The 15,652-nt window shown below is 45.6% G+C and overlaps 1 protein-coding gene across 1 annotated transcript in view; it reads left to right on the forward strand.

Annotated features, from left to right (window-relative positions):
* The window catches only part of LOC130284053 (dynein axonemal assembly factor 8-like), a 116,750-nt gene that overhangs the window by 58,095 nt on the left and 43,003 nt on the right, over window positions 1-15,652 (forward strand). Inside the window, exons 21-22 of the mRNA XM_056533987.1 lie at window positions 12,578-12,889; window positions 14,909-14,971. Coding sequence (XP_056389962.1) covers window positions 12,578-12,889; window positions 14,909-14,971 — 375 coding nt within the window. The remainder of the gene's footprint in view (window positions 1-12,577; window positions 12,890-14,908; window positions 14,972-15,652) is intronic.

Genomic DNA, 15,652 nt, shown 5'->3' on the forward strand with positions numbered 1-15,652 from the left:
GGCAGATTTATTAAATACAGCAATCATGATGTGCCTGCAGCAGGGCTGGTACTTCCATACCCATGGCAGGCCTAAAGGCATTCACAAGGCCATATAAATCTATTGTCACCCACATTCATATTGCTGGGATTTGGGCAAATGGCGTACAGACACTCCCGGCATGATTTGATTCTCTCCTGGTAGTTACAGCAGAAGTTCGGCTCTCATGCGAACAGCCAAGGTCCCAACGATTCTGGAAAGCGGCAAGGGAGACCTGCGTCTCCTTATTCTAGTCTGCTGTAAAAACAGTGTGGTACAGTCAGGACCCTTAAAGGAGTAGTCTCAAGGAAAAGAACTAGGATAGGTAGGGGATAGGGTGGTGGATAGGGCCTGTATGGAGTCCTGGCTCTCCCCCCCACACCTAAAGCGGGTGCCACCATTAGAGCTGGGCGGTATACCGGTTCATACCGAATACCGGTGTGTTTTTGTCTTACGATATGAATTTTTGACATACCGCACTGAACTGACTGTGAGGAGCTGGGAGGGGACTACAACTCCCGGCGGGTACGTGACTTCCGGGCGGGCGCAGGAAACTCAAGCAGAACTGAGGAGACATGGAGGAGAGTTACCGAGCGGCCTGACCGAGACCCTGGGTATCATGGTGAGGACCCCCGACCACCTGACACTATACTGAAGAACCCCCCCACCCAACCCCCCGACCACAAATACTGTTAAATACCGTGAAACCACCATAGTTTAGAAAAATACTGTTAAATACATTTTTGGTCATACCGCCCAGCTCTAGCCGCCATGCCCTCTCCATATAGCTCTATGCGAGAGCTTTTCGGCTATCTTCGGCTCTTATATAGAGCTATATGAAGGGGGCGTGGCAGCCCCCCACTTCTGGCGGGGTCATGACTCGCTGCTCTGGGGGAGAGCTGAGGCTCCATACAGTAGGATCGCAAGGGGCCCCAGCGCTCAGACACCCCGCAGTCTAAAACTCATCCCCTATCCTGTGGATTTTTACCATGAGAGATCTCCTTTAGTGACCGCTGTAAAATGATTGGCAGTCATTAGGAGGCTAAAGGGTTATCCAGGAAAAAACTTTTTTTTTTTTTTTATATATCAACTGGCTCCAGAAAGTTAAACAGATTTGTAAGTGACTTCTATTAAAAAAATCTTAATCCTTTCAGTACTTATGAGCTGCTGAAGTTTAGTTGTTCTTTTCTGTCTAAGTGCTCTCTGATGACACCTGTCTCGGGAACTGTCCAGAGTAGAAGCAAATCCCCATAGCAAACCTCTTCTACTCTGTGCAGCTCCCGAGACAAGCAGAGATGTCAGCAGAGAGCGCTGTTGCCAGACAGAAAAGAACAACTCAACTTCACCAGCTGATAATTATTGGAAGGATTACGATTTCTTAATAGAAGTAATTTACAAATCTGTGTAAGTTTCTGGAGCCAGTTGATCTAAAAAAAAAAAAAAAAAAAAGTTTTTTCCTGGAATACCCCTTTAACTGATCAAACAGACATGGTCCAGACACTTGCTGGTATCTAACCATCCTCCCAACCATCCAGGAGCAATCTGGTGTTGAACAAGGCTTCTTCCAGCGTGATGGAGACCATGTCACAAGGGAAAAGTGATAACTAAGGGGCTCAGTGAACAAAAGGTTGACAATTTGGCTTCATGGCGAGAAAGCGCCACAGATATAAATCTCATCGAGAACCTGTGGTCAATTCTCGAAAAGTGAGCGGACAAACAAAAACACAGTGAATAGGTAAGAATGGGTTGTGATCAGTCACGATTAGGCCTATAAACTGATATCCATGACAGGGGGAACTGCAGAAGTCTGAAAAATAAAGAAGGGTCAGCACTAGAAATATTGGGGGGGAGATTTATCAAAACCTGTCCAGAGGAAAAGTTGCTGAGTTGCCCATAGCAACCAATCAGATCGCTTCTTTCATTTTTCAGAGGAAAAGGAAAAGTTGCTGAGTTGCCCATAGCAACCAATCAGATCACTTCTTTCATTTTGCAGAGGCCTTGTTAAAAATGAAAGCAGCAATCTGATTGGTTGCTATGGGCAACTGGGCAACTTTTCCTCTGGACAGGTTTTGATAAATCTCCCCCATTGAGTCTATGTATAAACTTAATGTATTGGTCAATAAAAGTTTAATTGTACAGTAACCATAGAAACATCTGACTAAAACATCTGAAATCACTGAAGAACCAATGTCTGTACAGTAGAAAGCTTGGTTCAGATATCATAATGCACAACTTCAGCTCTGCTAGATCTCACACTGTATCAGCATGTCTTCTGAAACAAACAGGTATGTTGGTCTAGAGCAGTGTTTCCCAACCAGGGGGCCTCCAGCTGTTGCAAAACTACAACTACCAGCATGCCCGGACAGCCAGAGGCTGTCCGGGCATGCTGGTAGTTGTAGTTTTGCAACAGCTGGAGGCGCCCTGGTTGGGAAACAATGGTGTAGAGTTATCCTGTACAGTAACTAACACTAATTGAAGACACCACAGCGGCATGTCTTAGGTAACATGATGTCATCCATAGCAGCTTATCTGACTAAACCCCGTTGTGATGCCAGAGCAGCACAGCTGACTAAAACACACTTATGATGTCACAGCAGTTCACCTGACACACTTGTGATGTCACAGCAGTTCACCTGACACACTTGTGATGTCACAGCAGTTCACCTGACACACTCGTGATGTCACACCAGCTCACCTGATGGACACACACTTGTGTCATCCCAAGTGTGTCAGGTGAACTGCTGTGACATCACAAGTGTGTCAGGTGAACTGCTGTGTAATCCCAAGTGTGTCAGGTGAACTGCTGTGATATCACAAGTGTGTCATTTGAACTGCTGTGTAATCCCAAGTGTGTTAGGTGAACTGCTGTGATATCACAAGTGTGTCAGGTGAACTGCTGTGACATCCCAAGTGTGTCAGGTGAACTGCTGTGTCATCCCAAGTGTGTCAGGTGAACTTCTGTGTAATCCCAAGTGTGTTAGGTGAACTGCTGTGTAATCACAAGTGTGTCAGGTGAACTGATGGGACATCACAAGTGTGTCAGGTGAACTGCTGTGTAATCCCAAGTGTGTCAGGTGAACTGCTGTGACATCCCAAGTGTGTCAGGTGAACTGCTGTGACATCCCAAGTGTGTCAGGTGAACTGCTGTGTCATCCCAAGTGTGTCAGGTGAACTGCTGTGACATCACAAGTGTGTCAGGTGAACTGATGTGACATCACAAGTGTGTCAGGTGAACTGATGTGACATCACAAGTGTGTCAGGTGAACTGCTGTGTAATCCCAAGTGTGTCAGGTGAACTGCTGTGACATCACAAGTGTGTCAGGGGAACTGCTGTGACATCACAAGTGTGTCAGGGGAACTGCTGTGTAATCCCAAGTGTGTCAGGGGAACTGCTGTGTAATCCCAAGTGTGTCAGGTGAACTGCTGTGATATCACAAGTGTGTCAGGTGAACTGATGTGACATCACAAGTGTGTCAGGTGAACTGCTGTGTAATAACAAGTGTGTGTCCATCAGGTGAACTGCTGTGATATCACAAGTGTGTCAGGTGAACTGCTGTGATATCACAAGTGTGTCAGGTGAACTGCTGTGATATCACAAGTGTGTCAGGTGAACTGCTGTGACATCACAAGTGTGTCAGGTGAACTGCTGTGTAATCCCAAGTGTGTCAGGTGAACTGCTGTGACATCACAAGTGTGTCAGGGGAACTGCTGTGTAATCCCAAGTGTGTCAGGGGAACTGCTGTGTAATCCCAAGTGTGTCAGGTGAACTGCTGTGATATCACAAGTGTGTCAGGTGAACTGCTGTGATATCGCAAGTGTGTCAGGTGAACTGCTGTGATATCACAAGTGTGTCAGGTGAACTGCTGTGATATCACAAGTGTGTCAGGTGAACAGCTGTGTAATCACAAGTGTGTCAGGTGAACAGCTGTGATATCACAAGTGTGTCAGGTGAACTGCTGTGATATCACAAGTGTGTCAGGTAAACTGCTGTGATATCGCAAGTGTGTCAGGTGAACTGCTGTGTAATCCCAAGTGTGTCAGGGGAACTGCTGTGTAATCCCAAGTGTGTCAGGTGAACTGCTGTGTAATCCCAAGTGTGTCAGGTGAACTGCTGTGTAATCCCAAGTGTGTCAGGTGAACTGATGTGACATCACAAGTGTGTCAGGTGAACTGCTGTGTAATCCCAAGTGTGTCAGGTGAACTGCTGTGTAATCCCAAGTGTGTCAGGGGAACTGCTGTGACATCACAAGTGTGTCAGGTGAACTGCTGTGACATCACAAGTGTTTCAGGTGATCTGCTGTGACATCACAAGTGTGACATCACAATGGGGTTTAGTCAGATAAGCTGCCATGGATGACATCATGTTACCTTAGACATGCCGCAGTTCACCTGATGGTAAAAGAAGGAGAGAGAAAACAAGGAGAGGACAGCGTCCGTGTGATTCCGTGGGTGTATTTGCCCACTTCCACCCCCGTGTGGTATGCGCTCACCTGGGGGAGTATGGGGTATGGGGTCAGACGGTAGATCTCGGGCTGCAGCCTGCAGGAACTTGGCCGAACACCTCCGGTGGTAATTGGCAGGAAGAATTGTTGCTTAGGAAGAGAAAAGATGTTCTGCAGCGGCGCTGCCCTTTTGAGATCAATTTTTAGATAGAGTCCGATATGGTAAAAAGTATTCACATTTATTGTGCAGACATCTAGAAACAGACAAGCAATTGCACAATAAATGTGAATACTTTTTACCATATCGGACTCTATCTAAAAATTGATCTCAAAAGGGCAGTGCCGCTGCAGAACTTCTTTTCTCTTCCTAAGCAGCAGTTCACCTGATGGACACACACTTGGGATGTCATAGCAGTTCACCTGACACACTTGGGATGTCACAGCACTTCACCTGACACACTTGTGATGTCACAGCACTTCACCTGACACACTTGTGATGTCACAGCACTTCACCTGACACACTTGTGATGTCACAGCACTTCACCTGACACACTTGTGATGTCGCAGCACTTCACCTGACACATTTATGATGTTGCAGCACTTCACCTGACACACTTGTGATGTCACAGTAGCTCTCACCTGACACACTTGTGATGTCGCAGCACTTCACCTGACACACTTGTGATGTCGCAGCACTTCACCTGACACACTTGTGATGTCACAGTAGCTCTCACCTGACACACTTGTGATGTCACAGCACTTCACCTGACACACTTGTGATGTCACAGCACTTCACCTGACACACTTGTGATGTCGCAGCACTTCACCTGACACACTTGTGATGTCACAGTAGCTCTCACCTGACACACTTGTGATGTCACAGCACTTCACCTGACACACTTGTGATGTCGCAGCACTTCACCTGACACACTTGTGATGTCGCAGCACTTCACCTGACACACTTGTGATGTCACAGTAGCTCTCACCTGACACACTTGTGATGTCACAGCACTTCACCTGACACACTTGTGATGTCACAGCACTTCACCTGACACACTTGTGATGTCACAGTAGCTCTCACCTGACACACTTGTGATGTCACAGCACTTCACCTGACACACTTGTGATGTCGCAGCACTTCACCTGACACACTTGTGATGTCACAGTAGCTCTCACCTGACACACTTGTGATGTCACAGCACTTCACCTGACACACTTGTGATGTCACAGCACTTCACCTGACACACTTGTGATGTCACAGCAGCTTACCTGACCTAAACCAATTTAATGTGACATTAAAGGAGCTCACCTCAATGATAAGAAAATAGTTCACGTTCACTTCTGTACTGTGATGCGATGCTCTGCAGATCTTTGCAGTAAATGACCTAAAGCACCTTTGTCCTGCAGAGCCGGCACCACTTCACTGCTTCCAAACAAAAGTGAGAGTCACACAATGTTCCAGCAGGGATGACTCAACAGTTCAATAATATATAGTCAGGCCCCCCGGGACAAGGCTTCGGATATGAACAGAGCTCAGCTTTTGTGCTGCGAGATTTCTGCAGACATAGACACATCTGGTTGGATCGCAGAGGCTCCCGACATCATGGCACAGGGGGGCAGCTGCAGGGATGCCCAGCAAACACTGATACTCTGCCACCCTGCTGTGTCTCTTCTAGTTGTTTACATCATGTGCTCCTCTTCTTGCCATCCACACACATGGGATTTTAGAAGCTTTTCCCTCCAGGCCACTCTCTATAGCAGTGTCCAAATTGTGGACCTCCACATGATGCAAAACTACAACGCTCAGCATGCCCTGAGAGGTGATGTCACTAAGCGAGAGGGAAGGACTCCCTGGAGCAGGCTGGTGATATCACATAGTGAGGGGTATGTAGAGGTGAGGATGTCACAGTAGGGGAGCCTTATTATCCAGGAAAGGATGATGATGTCACAGAGTGAGGGGGAATGGCTATCCGGAGAAGGCTGATGATGTCACATACTGAGGTTGGTGTATCTCTATACATACGGTGGGGCAAAAAAGTATTTAGTCAGCCACCAATTGTGCAACTTCTCCCAAAAGATGAGAGGCTGTAATTTCCATCATAGGTTATAACCTCAACTATGAGAGGCAGAATGAGAAAAAAATCTATAAAATCACATTGTCTGATTTTTAAAGAATTTATTTGCAAATTATGGTGGAAAATAAGTATTTGGTCAATAACAAAAGTTCATCTCAATACTTTGTTATATCCCCTTTGTTGGCAATGACAGAGGTCAAACGCTTTCTGTCTTCACAAGGTTCTCACACACTGTTGCTGGTATTTTGGCCCATTCCTCCATGCAGATCTCCTCTAGAGCAGTGATGTTTTGGGGCTGTTGCTGGGCAACACAGACTTTCAACTCCATCCAAAGGTTTTCTATGGGGTTGAGATCTGGAGACTGGCTAGGCCCCTCCAGGACCTTGAAATGCTTCTTATGAAGCCACTCCTTTGTTGCCCGGGCGGTGTGTTTGGGATCATTGTCATGCTGAAAGACCCAGCCATGTTTAATCTTCAATACCTTTGCTGATGGAAGGAGGTTTTCACTCAAAATCTCACGATACATGGCCCATTCATTCTTTCCTTTACACGGATCAGTCATTTTGGTCCCTTAGCAGACAAACAGCCCCAAAGCATGATGTTTCCTACCCATGCTTCACAGTAGGTGTGGTGTTCTTTGGATGTAACTCAGCATTCTTTCTCCTCCAAACACGGCGAGTTGAGTTTTTACCGAAAAAAAAATGGGAGAACTTGCACAATTTGTGGCTGACTAAATATTTTTTTGCCCCACTGTGTGTGTGTGTGTATATATATATATATAAGGGCTGCACGATATATCGCAAAAGCAATCGAATCACGATTTTCGCTTTTTGCGATATAGTGATGCAGCCCCCCAGGAAAACTTGTGATTATCTGCTCGAAAAACACTGAGCTAAGTAAAAGGGCGCAGGGAGAAAAATAAAAAACGTTCTGCTCACCTACTCCCGATCCCTGCAGATGCCGTTTCCCTCCTTGCGGTCCGGTGTCTCCTGTCTTCTCCATACAAACAGTAGGACCTTTCCCTTTTCAGCCAATCACTGGCCACAGCGGTGTCACGTGTCAAGCCAGTGATTGGCTGATGGGGAAAGGTCTTTTTCAGCAGCAAACACACTAGGTTTCCTGAATCCCGCGGAAGATTTGAAAACCGCCCGGGAAACCCAGTGTATTGCTGCAGTACAAAATGTGACAGAATGTGACAGAGGGAGGGGGAATGTGACGGGGGGGTGGGAGGAATGTGACAAGGGGGAGGAGAATGGGACAAGGGGGAGGGGAATGTGACAAGGGGGGGGAGAATGTGATGTGGAGAAGAATGTGACGGGGGGAGAAGAATGTGACAAGGAAAGAGAATTTGACGGGGGGGGAGAATATGACGGGGGGGGAATGTGACAAGGGGGGGAGAATGTGACGGGGGGGGAATGTGACAAGTGGGGGAGAATGTCACGGGGGGAGGAGAATGTCACAAGGAAAGAGAATTTGATTGGGAGGGGAGAATGTGACAAGGGGGGAATGTGATATGGGGGGAGAATGTGAAGGGAGAAGATGTGACCATGAGGGGAGAATGTGACGGGGGAGATGTGAAATAGGCGGTGGGCATAAAATGGGTGGATAGATGTGAAATGGAGGAGATTGGACATGAAATGGGGGGGGATTTCACGATTTTTTTATTATATCGCATTGCATATTGAAATTGCAATATTTAGACCCAAAATCGCAATCGCACATTTTCCCCATATCGTGCAGCCCTAATATATACATATATATGATGATGTCACTGTGTGAGGGAGGCTTTGCAATCTGGAGATGGCTGATGATGTGATGATGACACATAGTTAGGTTGGTGTATAGAGATGATGATGTCACTAAGTGAGGGTCATGGCTATCTGGAGATAGCTGGTGATGTCACATAGTAAGGGTGTGTAGAGAAGATGTCACTGAGTGAGGGGGGGCAGGGCTATCTCTTACATAGTGAGGGTGTGTGTAGAGATGGTGTCACTGAATGAGGGGGGGCAGGGCTATCTGTCACATAGTGAGGGTGTGTAGAGATGATGTCACTGAGTGAGGGGGGGCAGGGCTATCTCTTACATAGTGAGGGTGTGTGTAGAGATGGTGTCACTGAATGAGGGGGGGCAGGGCTATCTGTCACATAGTGAGGGTGTGTGTAGATATGATGATGATGTCACTGAGTGAGGGGCAGGGCTATCTGGAGAAGGCTGGTGATGTCACCTACTGAGGGTGTGTGTAGAGATGATGATGTCACTGAGTGAGGGGCCTGGCTATCTGAAGAAGGCTGGTGATGTCATTTATTTAGGATGTCATTTATTTATGTGTAGAGATGATGATGTCACTGAGGGAGAGGACATAGATTTCTGGAGAAGGCTGGTGATGTCACATACTGAGGGGGTGAGTAGAGATGTTGATGTCACTGAGTGAGGGAGGCACAGTTATCTGGAGAAGGCTGGTGATGTCACATAGTGAGGGGGTGTGTAGAGATGATGTCACTAAGTGTGGGAGGCATAGTTATCTGGAGAAGGCTGGTGATGTCACATAGTGAGGGTGTGTGTAGAGATGATGTCACTAAGTGTGGGAGGCATAGTTATCTGGAGAAGGCTGGTGATGTCACATAGTGAGGGGGTGTGTAGAGATGATGATGTCACTGAGTGAGGGGCACAGTTATCTGGAGAAGGCTGGTGATGTCACATAGTGAGGGGGTGTGTACAGATGATGATGTCACTGAGTGAGGGGGGACAGATTTCTGGAGAAGGCTGGTGATGTCACATAGTGAGGGTGTGTGTAGAGATGATGATGTCACTGAGTGAAGAGCTGGATAAATTAAATAATTATTTTGTTCCTTAGTAACACTTCATTCTATGTAATAAGCTACTACATATATGGCTGTCATGTTCCTTTAGGCATTTCCCCACGGAGGGCAAAACCTATACATGTGCCGTCCACTATGCACAGACCAGAATGAAGAGTTTCCTCCTCCGGTTCCTTCTCATTACAGGTTCCTCAGCCTCCTCCATGCACATTTGCTCCCATTCGCCCTCCTTAATGGGCACATATAGCCCCAGGCTTTGCCGTCAGCTCATCCAAATTTAAGAATCGTCTATATTTGGATAGTTCCATAAATAGGAATCCCAGGGCTTCCCTATTGGTGTTGTCTTGGAAGGACCGTGTTCCCTGCTGCAAGTGTGTCATTTGTTCTAATGACGCCAAAGGGAATGTAGGCTCATGGGGCGCCTGGTGAAACACGGCTTTAATTAGCATTTTAACCATTAATGCTGTGTTTTTCCAACCAGAGCGCCTCCAGCTGTTGCAAAACTACAACTCCCAGCATGCCCGGACAGCCAACGGCTGTCCGGGCATGCTTGGAGTTGTAGTTTTGCATCTCTACTGCATCCCCCATAGGGATTACCACCCAGCTTACCAGAAATCCTGCTTGGCAAATCTGCCCCTATATGTCTGAAATATATGATAACAGTGACCGTGCAGTGATCCTCCTCTCTCATAATTTGGTTGTAGAGAATTTTTTTTTAGCTTGACAGAAGAGGACAAATAAATTATTTAGATTTTTTTTTTTCTTATTATTTTAAGGGCAAATACTTTTGAAACCTTTAATGGAACCAGCTGTCGGTGCATAAGGTTAATGGATTAATGCATTAATGGAGATTAAAAAAAATAAAAATAAAAACTCATACCAAATGTTTTTTTTTCATGGCGCATGGAAATAGGACCATGATGCTTTGCAGTAAAGTGCTGAACACGGACTTCTTGGAGTTGGCAACCCAGCTGCCAGTCATGACATATCTGGGTCTATTCATCTCTTAAACTGGTATCATAGCAAAACTGGCACATAGAAAATGGACTCTGACCTGCAGGCATCATGTTATAGAGCAAGAAAAATTGAACAGCTTAGGTGTCCAGTGGGCGGGTCTGTCACCCAGCTGCCAGTCATTGCATATCTGGGTCTACTCATCTCATAAGCTGGCCACATACATTATAGTAGACCTGGCATATAGAAAAGGGGGTTTGACCTTCAGGGATCATATTATAGAGCGAGAAGAGTTGAGCAGCTTAGGAGTCCAGTGGGCGGTCTAGTGGGCAGATCTGTTACCTAGTTGTTAGTCATTGCATATCTGGGTCTACTTATCTCCTAATCAGGCCACATATGTTAATATGAAGCAGGCACATAGAAAATGAGGTCTGACCTTCAGGGATCATATTATAGAGCGAGAAGAGTTGAGCAGCTTAGGAGTCCAGTGGGCGGTCTAGTGGGCAGATCTGTTACCCAGTTGTTAGTCATTGCATATCTTGGTCTACTTATCTCACAAGCTGGCCACATACATTAAAATGAACCTGGCACATAGAAAATGGGGTCTGACATGCAGGCATTGTGTTATAGAGAAAGAAGAATTGAGCAACTTAGGAGTCCAGTGGGCGGGTCTGTTACCCAGCTGCCTGTCATTGCATATTTGGTTGTACTTATCTCATAAGATGGCCACAATCATTAACGTAAACCTGGCACATAGAATATAGGGTCTGACCTGCAGGTATTATGTTATAGATCAAGAAGAATGAAGCAGTTTAGGGGTCCAGTTGGTGGTCTAGTGGGCGGGTCTGTCACCCAGCTGCAAGTCATTGCATATCTGGGTCTACTTATCTCTTAAGTGCGCCATAAACATTAAAGTGAACCTGGCACATAGAAAATCGGATCTGTCCTTCAGGTCTCATGTTATAGAGCAAGAAAAAATTAGCAGCATAGGAGTCCAATGGGCGGTCTGGTAGGAGGGTCGGTCATCCAGCTGCCAGTCATAGCATATTTGGGTCTACTTATCTCATAAGCCACATACATTTAAGTGAACCTGGCATATAGAAAATGGAATCTGACCTGCAGGCATCATGTTATAGAAGAACGATTGAATAGGAGTCAAGTGGGCGGCCCTAATCAGTGATTGACAGTCTTCTGTTTATAAGTGTACATGAGTCATAGGTTAGGACGGCCCACTGGACTCCTAGGAGAAGCAGAACGAGGGTCCCTATGGGTATTGGTGCCATCACATCCAAAGACAGCAAGCCCAGGGCTTTTTGCTTTTTTTTTAACCCTTGTGGGAAACATGTCTTCATTTAAGCACGAAAGTACATCATGTATTATGTCTATCATTGACCCCTAGGGCATAATAAAATGATCCAGAGGTGTCTACCGCCTGCTATGCATTCTTTACCTGCAACCACTACAAACGGGGAGCTTTAAAGGGTTGTCCAGAATTTGAAAAAAATGGCTGTCTTTTTCTAATAATGGCGCCACAATGTGGCAATTTCTAGTATCTGAATAGGGGCGGAGCTCAAACTACACAGGACCTGCAGACAAGTAAGACACTGTTTGGAAGAAAGCAGCCATGTTTTTCTAATCCTGCACAATTCCTTACAAATGTTAAAGGAGAAGTCCAGTATTGAAAAACTTATCCCCTAGCCTAAGGATAGGGAATAAGTTTCAGATCGCTGGGACCCCCCGCAATCTCCCATACGAGGCCCCGGCAGTCCGCATGTCGACCACCGCACCAAGTGGCGGCTGAAACGCCCCCTCAAATACAACTATATGGGAGAACCAGAGCACTGACTTCGGCAATCTCCGGCACTACCATAGCCATGAATTGAGGGGGCGTGTTGGCCGCCACTTCGTGCAGTGGTAGACGCACGCTATCTAGCTGGGGAGCCGGGGCCCCGTACGCGAGATCTTGGGGGGGTCCCAGCAGTCGGACCACCCACGATCTGAAACTTATCACCTATCCTTTAGGATAGGGGATACGTTTTTCAATACTGGACTACTGCTTTAAGTTTAGTAGGAGCTGTATGCAATGAGCTCCCCCTAGAGGCACCTGCAGGCACTAAAAATGTTAACTCTTTCATTCTATGACTGTTCTTGTGTAAAAACAGAGCTGCCTAATCTCTATAGATACACTATAAAATGCAGCACGTCATTTTGGATATAAAAACAGATTGATGTTCATTGTTGGAGGTAAACTATAATTTTTTTTCCATCAGGAACTGGGTTTCAAGGTTTTGAGCTCCTGGGTCTGAAGTGGATGCCTTCCCTAAGTTGGGCCCAGGCTACAGCGCTCACCCCATATGAGGTCGGGGACCACGCTTGGCAGAAGAGTGTGGACCAGCTCGCCTCCAACCCAGCCCTTGTGTGTGCTCTGCGCCGCGTCCAGGCCTTCTCCACCCTAGCAAACACCATCAAAGAGCTTGTTCCAGTCACTGCAAAACAACCAGTGCAGTTCATCATGTCTGCCACCCCTGAAGTTACTTTTCGTCAGGCTGTCCACTTTTTCACAGAAAGAGACTTAGTGTCTGGTAATCCGCATCTTATATGTTGCCTGTGACCTTCTTATATGTGGTGCCCATTAGCAGGTTGCCATGTTTGTTCTCTGGCATGTTTCCCAACCAGAATGCCTCCAGTTCTTGCAAAACTACAACTCCCAGCATGCCCGGACAGCCAAAGGCTGTCCGAGCATCCTGGGAGTTGTAGTTTTGCAAAAGCTGGAGGCACACTAGTTGGTAAAAAATGTGTTAATAAACAGTTATCTATTTATTGATATATATATATATATATATATATATATATATCACAGTCATGGCTGTAAATGTTGGCACCCCTGAAATTTTTCAAGAAAATGACGTATTTCTCACAGAAAAGGATTGCAGTAACACAGGTTTTGCTATACACATGTTTATTCCCTTTGTGTGTATTGGAACTAAACCAAAAAGGGAGGAAAAAAGCAAATTGGACATAATGTCACCAAACTCCAAAAATGGGCTGGACAAAATTATTGGCACCCTTAACTTAATATTTGGAAAAAATAACTTTGGAAAAAATAACTGAAATCAGTTGCTTCCTATAACCATCAATAAGCTTCTTACACCTCTCAGCCGGAATGTTGGAAGACTCTTCCTTTACAAACTGCTTCAGGTCTCTTATTGGAAGGCGCCTTTTCCCAACAGCAATTTTAGGATCTTTCCACAGGTGATCAATGGGATTTAGATCTGGACTCATTGCTGCCACTTCAGAACTCTCCAGCACTTTGTTGCCATCCATTTCTGGGGGCTTTTTGACGTATGTTTGGGGTCATTGTCCTGGATCTCAGACGCAAATACAGCTTTCTGACACTGGGCTGTACAGTGCGACCCAAAATGTTTTGGTAATCCTCAGATTTCATGATGTCTTGTACACATTCAAGACACCCAGTGCCAGAGGCAGCAAAACAACCCCAAAACATAATTGACCCTCCACCATATTTCACTGTAGGTACTGTGTTCTTTTCTTTGTAGGCCTCATTCTGTTTTCGGTAAACAGTAGAATGATGGGCTTTACCAAAAAGCTCTATATTGGTCTTATCTGTCCACAAGACGTTTTCCCAGAAGGATTTTGGCAAAATACAGTCTTGCTATTTTCTGTCTGTCAGCAGTGGGGTCCTCCTAGGTCTCCTGCCATAGCGTTTAATTTCATTTAAATGTTAATGGATAGTTTGCGCTGGCACTGATGCTCCCTGAGCCTGCAGGACAGCTTGAATATCTTTGCATCTCTGGAGATGGACTTGTAACCTTGAGATTGTTGATATTTTTCCACAATTTTGCTTCTCAAGTCCTCAGACAGTTCTCTTCGCCTCTTTCTGTTGTCCATGCTTAGTGTGGCACACACAGACACAGAATACAAAGACTAAGTGAACCTCTCTCCTTTTTATCGGCTTTCAGGTGTGATTTATATTGCCCACACCTGTTACTTGCCCCTAGGTGAGTTTAAAGGAGCATCACATGCTTGAAACAATCTTATTTTTCCACAATTTTGAAAGGGTGCCAATAATTTTGTCCAGCCCATTTTTGGGGTTTGGTGACATTGGGGGAGATTTATCAAAACCTGTCCAGAGGAAAAGTTGCCCAGTTGCCCATAGCAACCAATCAGATCGCTTCTTTCATTTTGCAGAGGCCTTGTTAAAAATGAAAGAAGCGATCTGATTCGTTGCTATGGGCAACCGGGCAACTTTTCCTCTGGACAGGTTTTGATAAATCTCCCCCATTATGTCCAATTTACTATTTTTCCTCCTTTTTTGGGTTTAGTTCCAATACACACAAAGGGAATAAACATGTGTATAGCAAAACATGTGTTACTGGAATCCTTTCCTGTGAGAAATACTTCATTTTGTAAAAAAATTTCAGGGGTGCCAACATTTACGGCCATGACTGTAAGAGAGAGAGTATATATATATATATATATATATATATATATACATATAGATATAGATATAGATATATAGATATATATATATATATATATATGTAATGTAAGTGTCCTTATGGTGATATTCTACTTTTTAGACTCCCAAAGTCGACCTGTTCTGAAATACATCGCTCCTCCTGGGATCCACTGCAGGTCAGAAGGTAAGTGTCGATGGTGGGTAATCAATCCATCCTCTACCTGCTTTGCCCTTATCTGCACCACACATATCTGGTTATTTTGAACAGGACTAAAAAGCACAGCAAATTACGTTATTTAGTCCGTTTACTAGACCAGATATGGTCGAAATATTAGCCAACCAAAGACACTTTCTGACTCCAAGCGGCACATTGAAATCCATGGGGTACCATGTGGATCTGGCAGGAGGCGGCTTTGAAATTCTCCCGCCATAGCCGGCTGCCATATCCAGATCCACAAGTCCTAGATATGGAAGCAGCCTTTCGATTTTAAAGGGGCTATTGCAACTTAACCCTCCAGCCCCCACCTTGAGACGTACTCCTCTCCCCAGTGACAGCCTGCTCAGCCAATCATTGGCTACAATTTGCCTCAGTTACTTATTGGCTGAGGCGGCCATCACTGCAGAGACAATTACGTCTCACCAGGAAGGGTCAGCCCTGTCCTGTGGATAGGGGATAGGATTTTAATAGCTGGATATCCGAATACCTTTTAAATGGAAACCGTGTATAACATTATTTGCCCTGTGGTGGCGCTGCAGAAGAATCAAACTCTTAGGCTATGTTCAGATTTCAGAAATTCCACATGGATGCGGAATTCCGCAGCTGCATTAATTTGGCCGGAATTCCGCATTTGTCTGGATTTACGTG

The sequence above is a fragment of the Hyla sarda genome, chromosome 8 (assembly GCF_029499605.1).
Source record: "Hyla sarda isolate aHylSar1 chromosome 8, aHylSar1.hap1, whole genome shotgun sequence".
NCBI lineage: Eukaryota > Metazoa > Chordata > Amphibia > Anura > Hylidae > Hyla > Hyla sarda.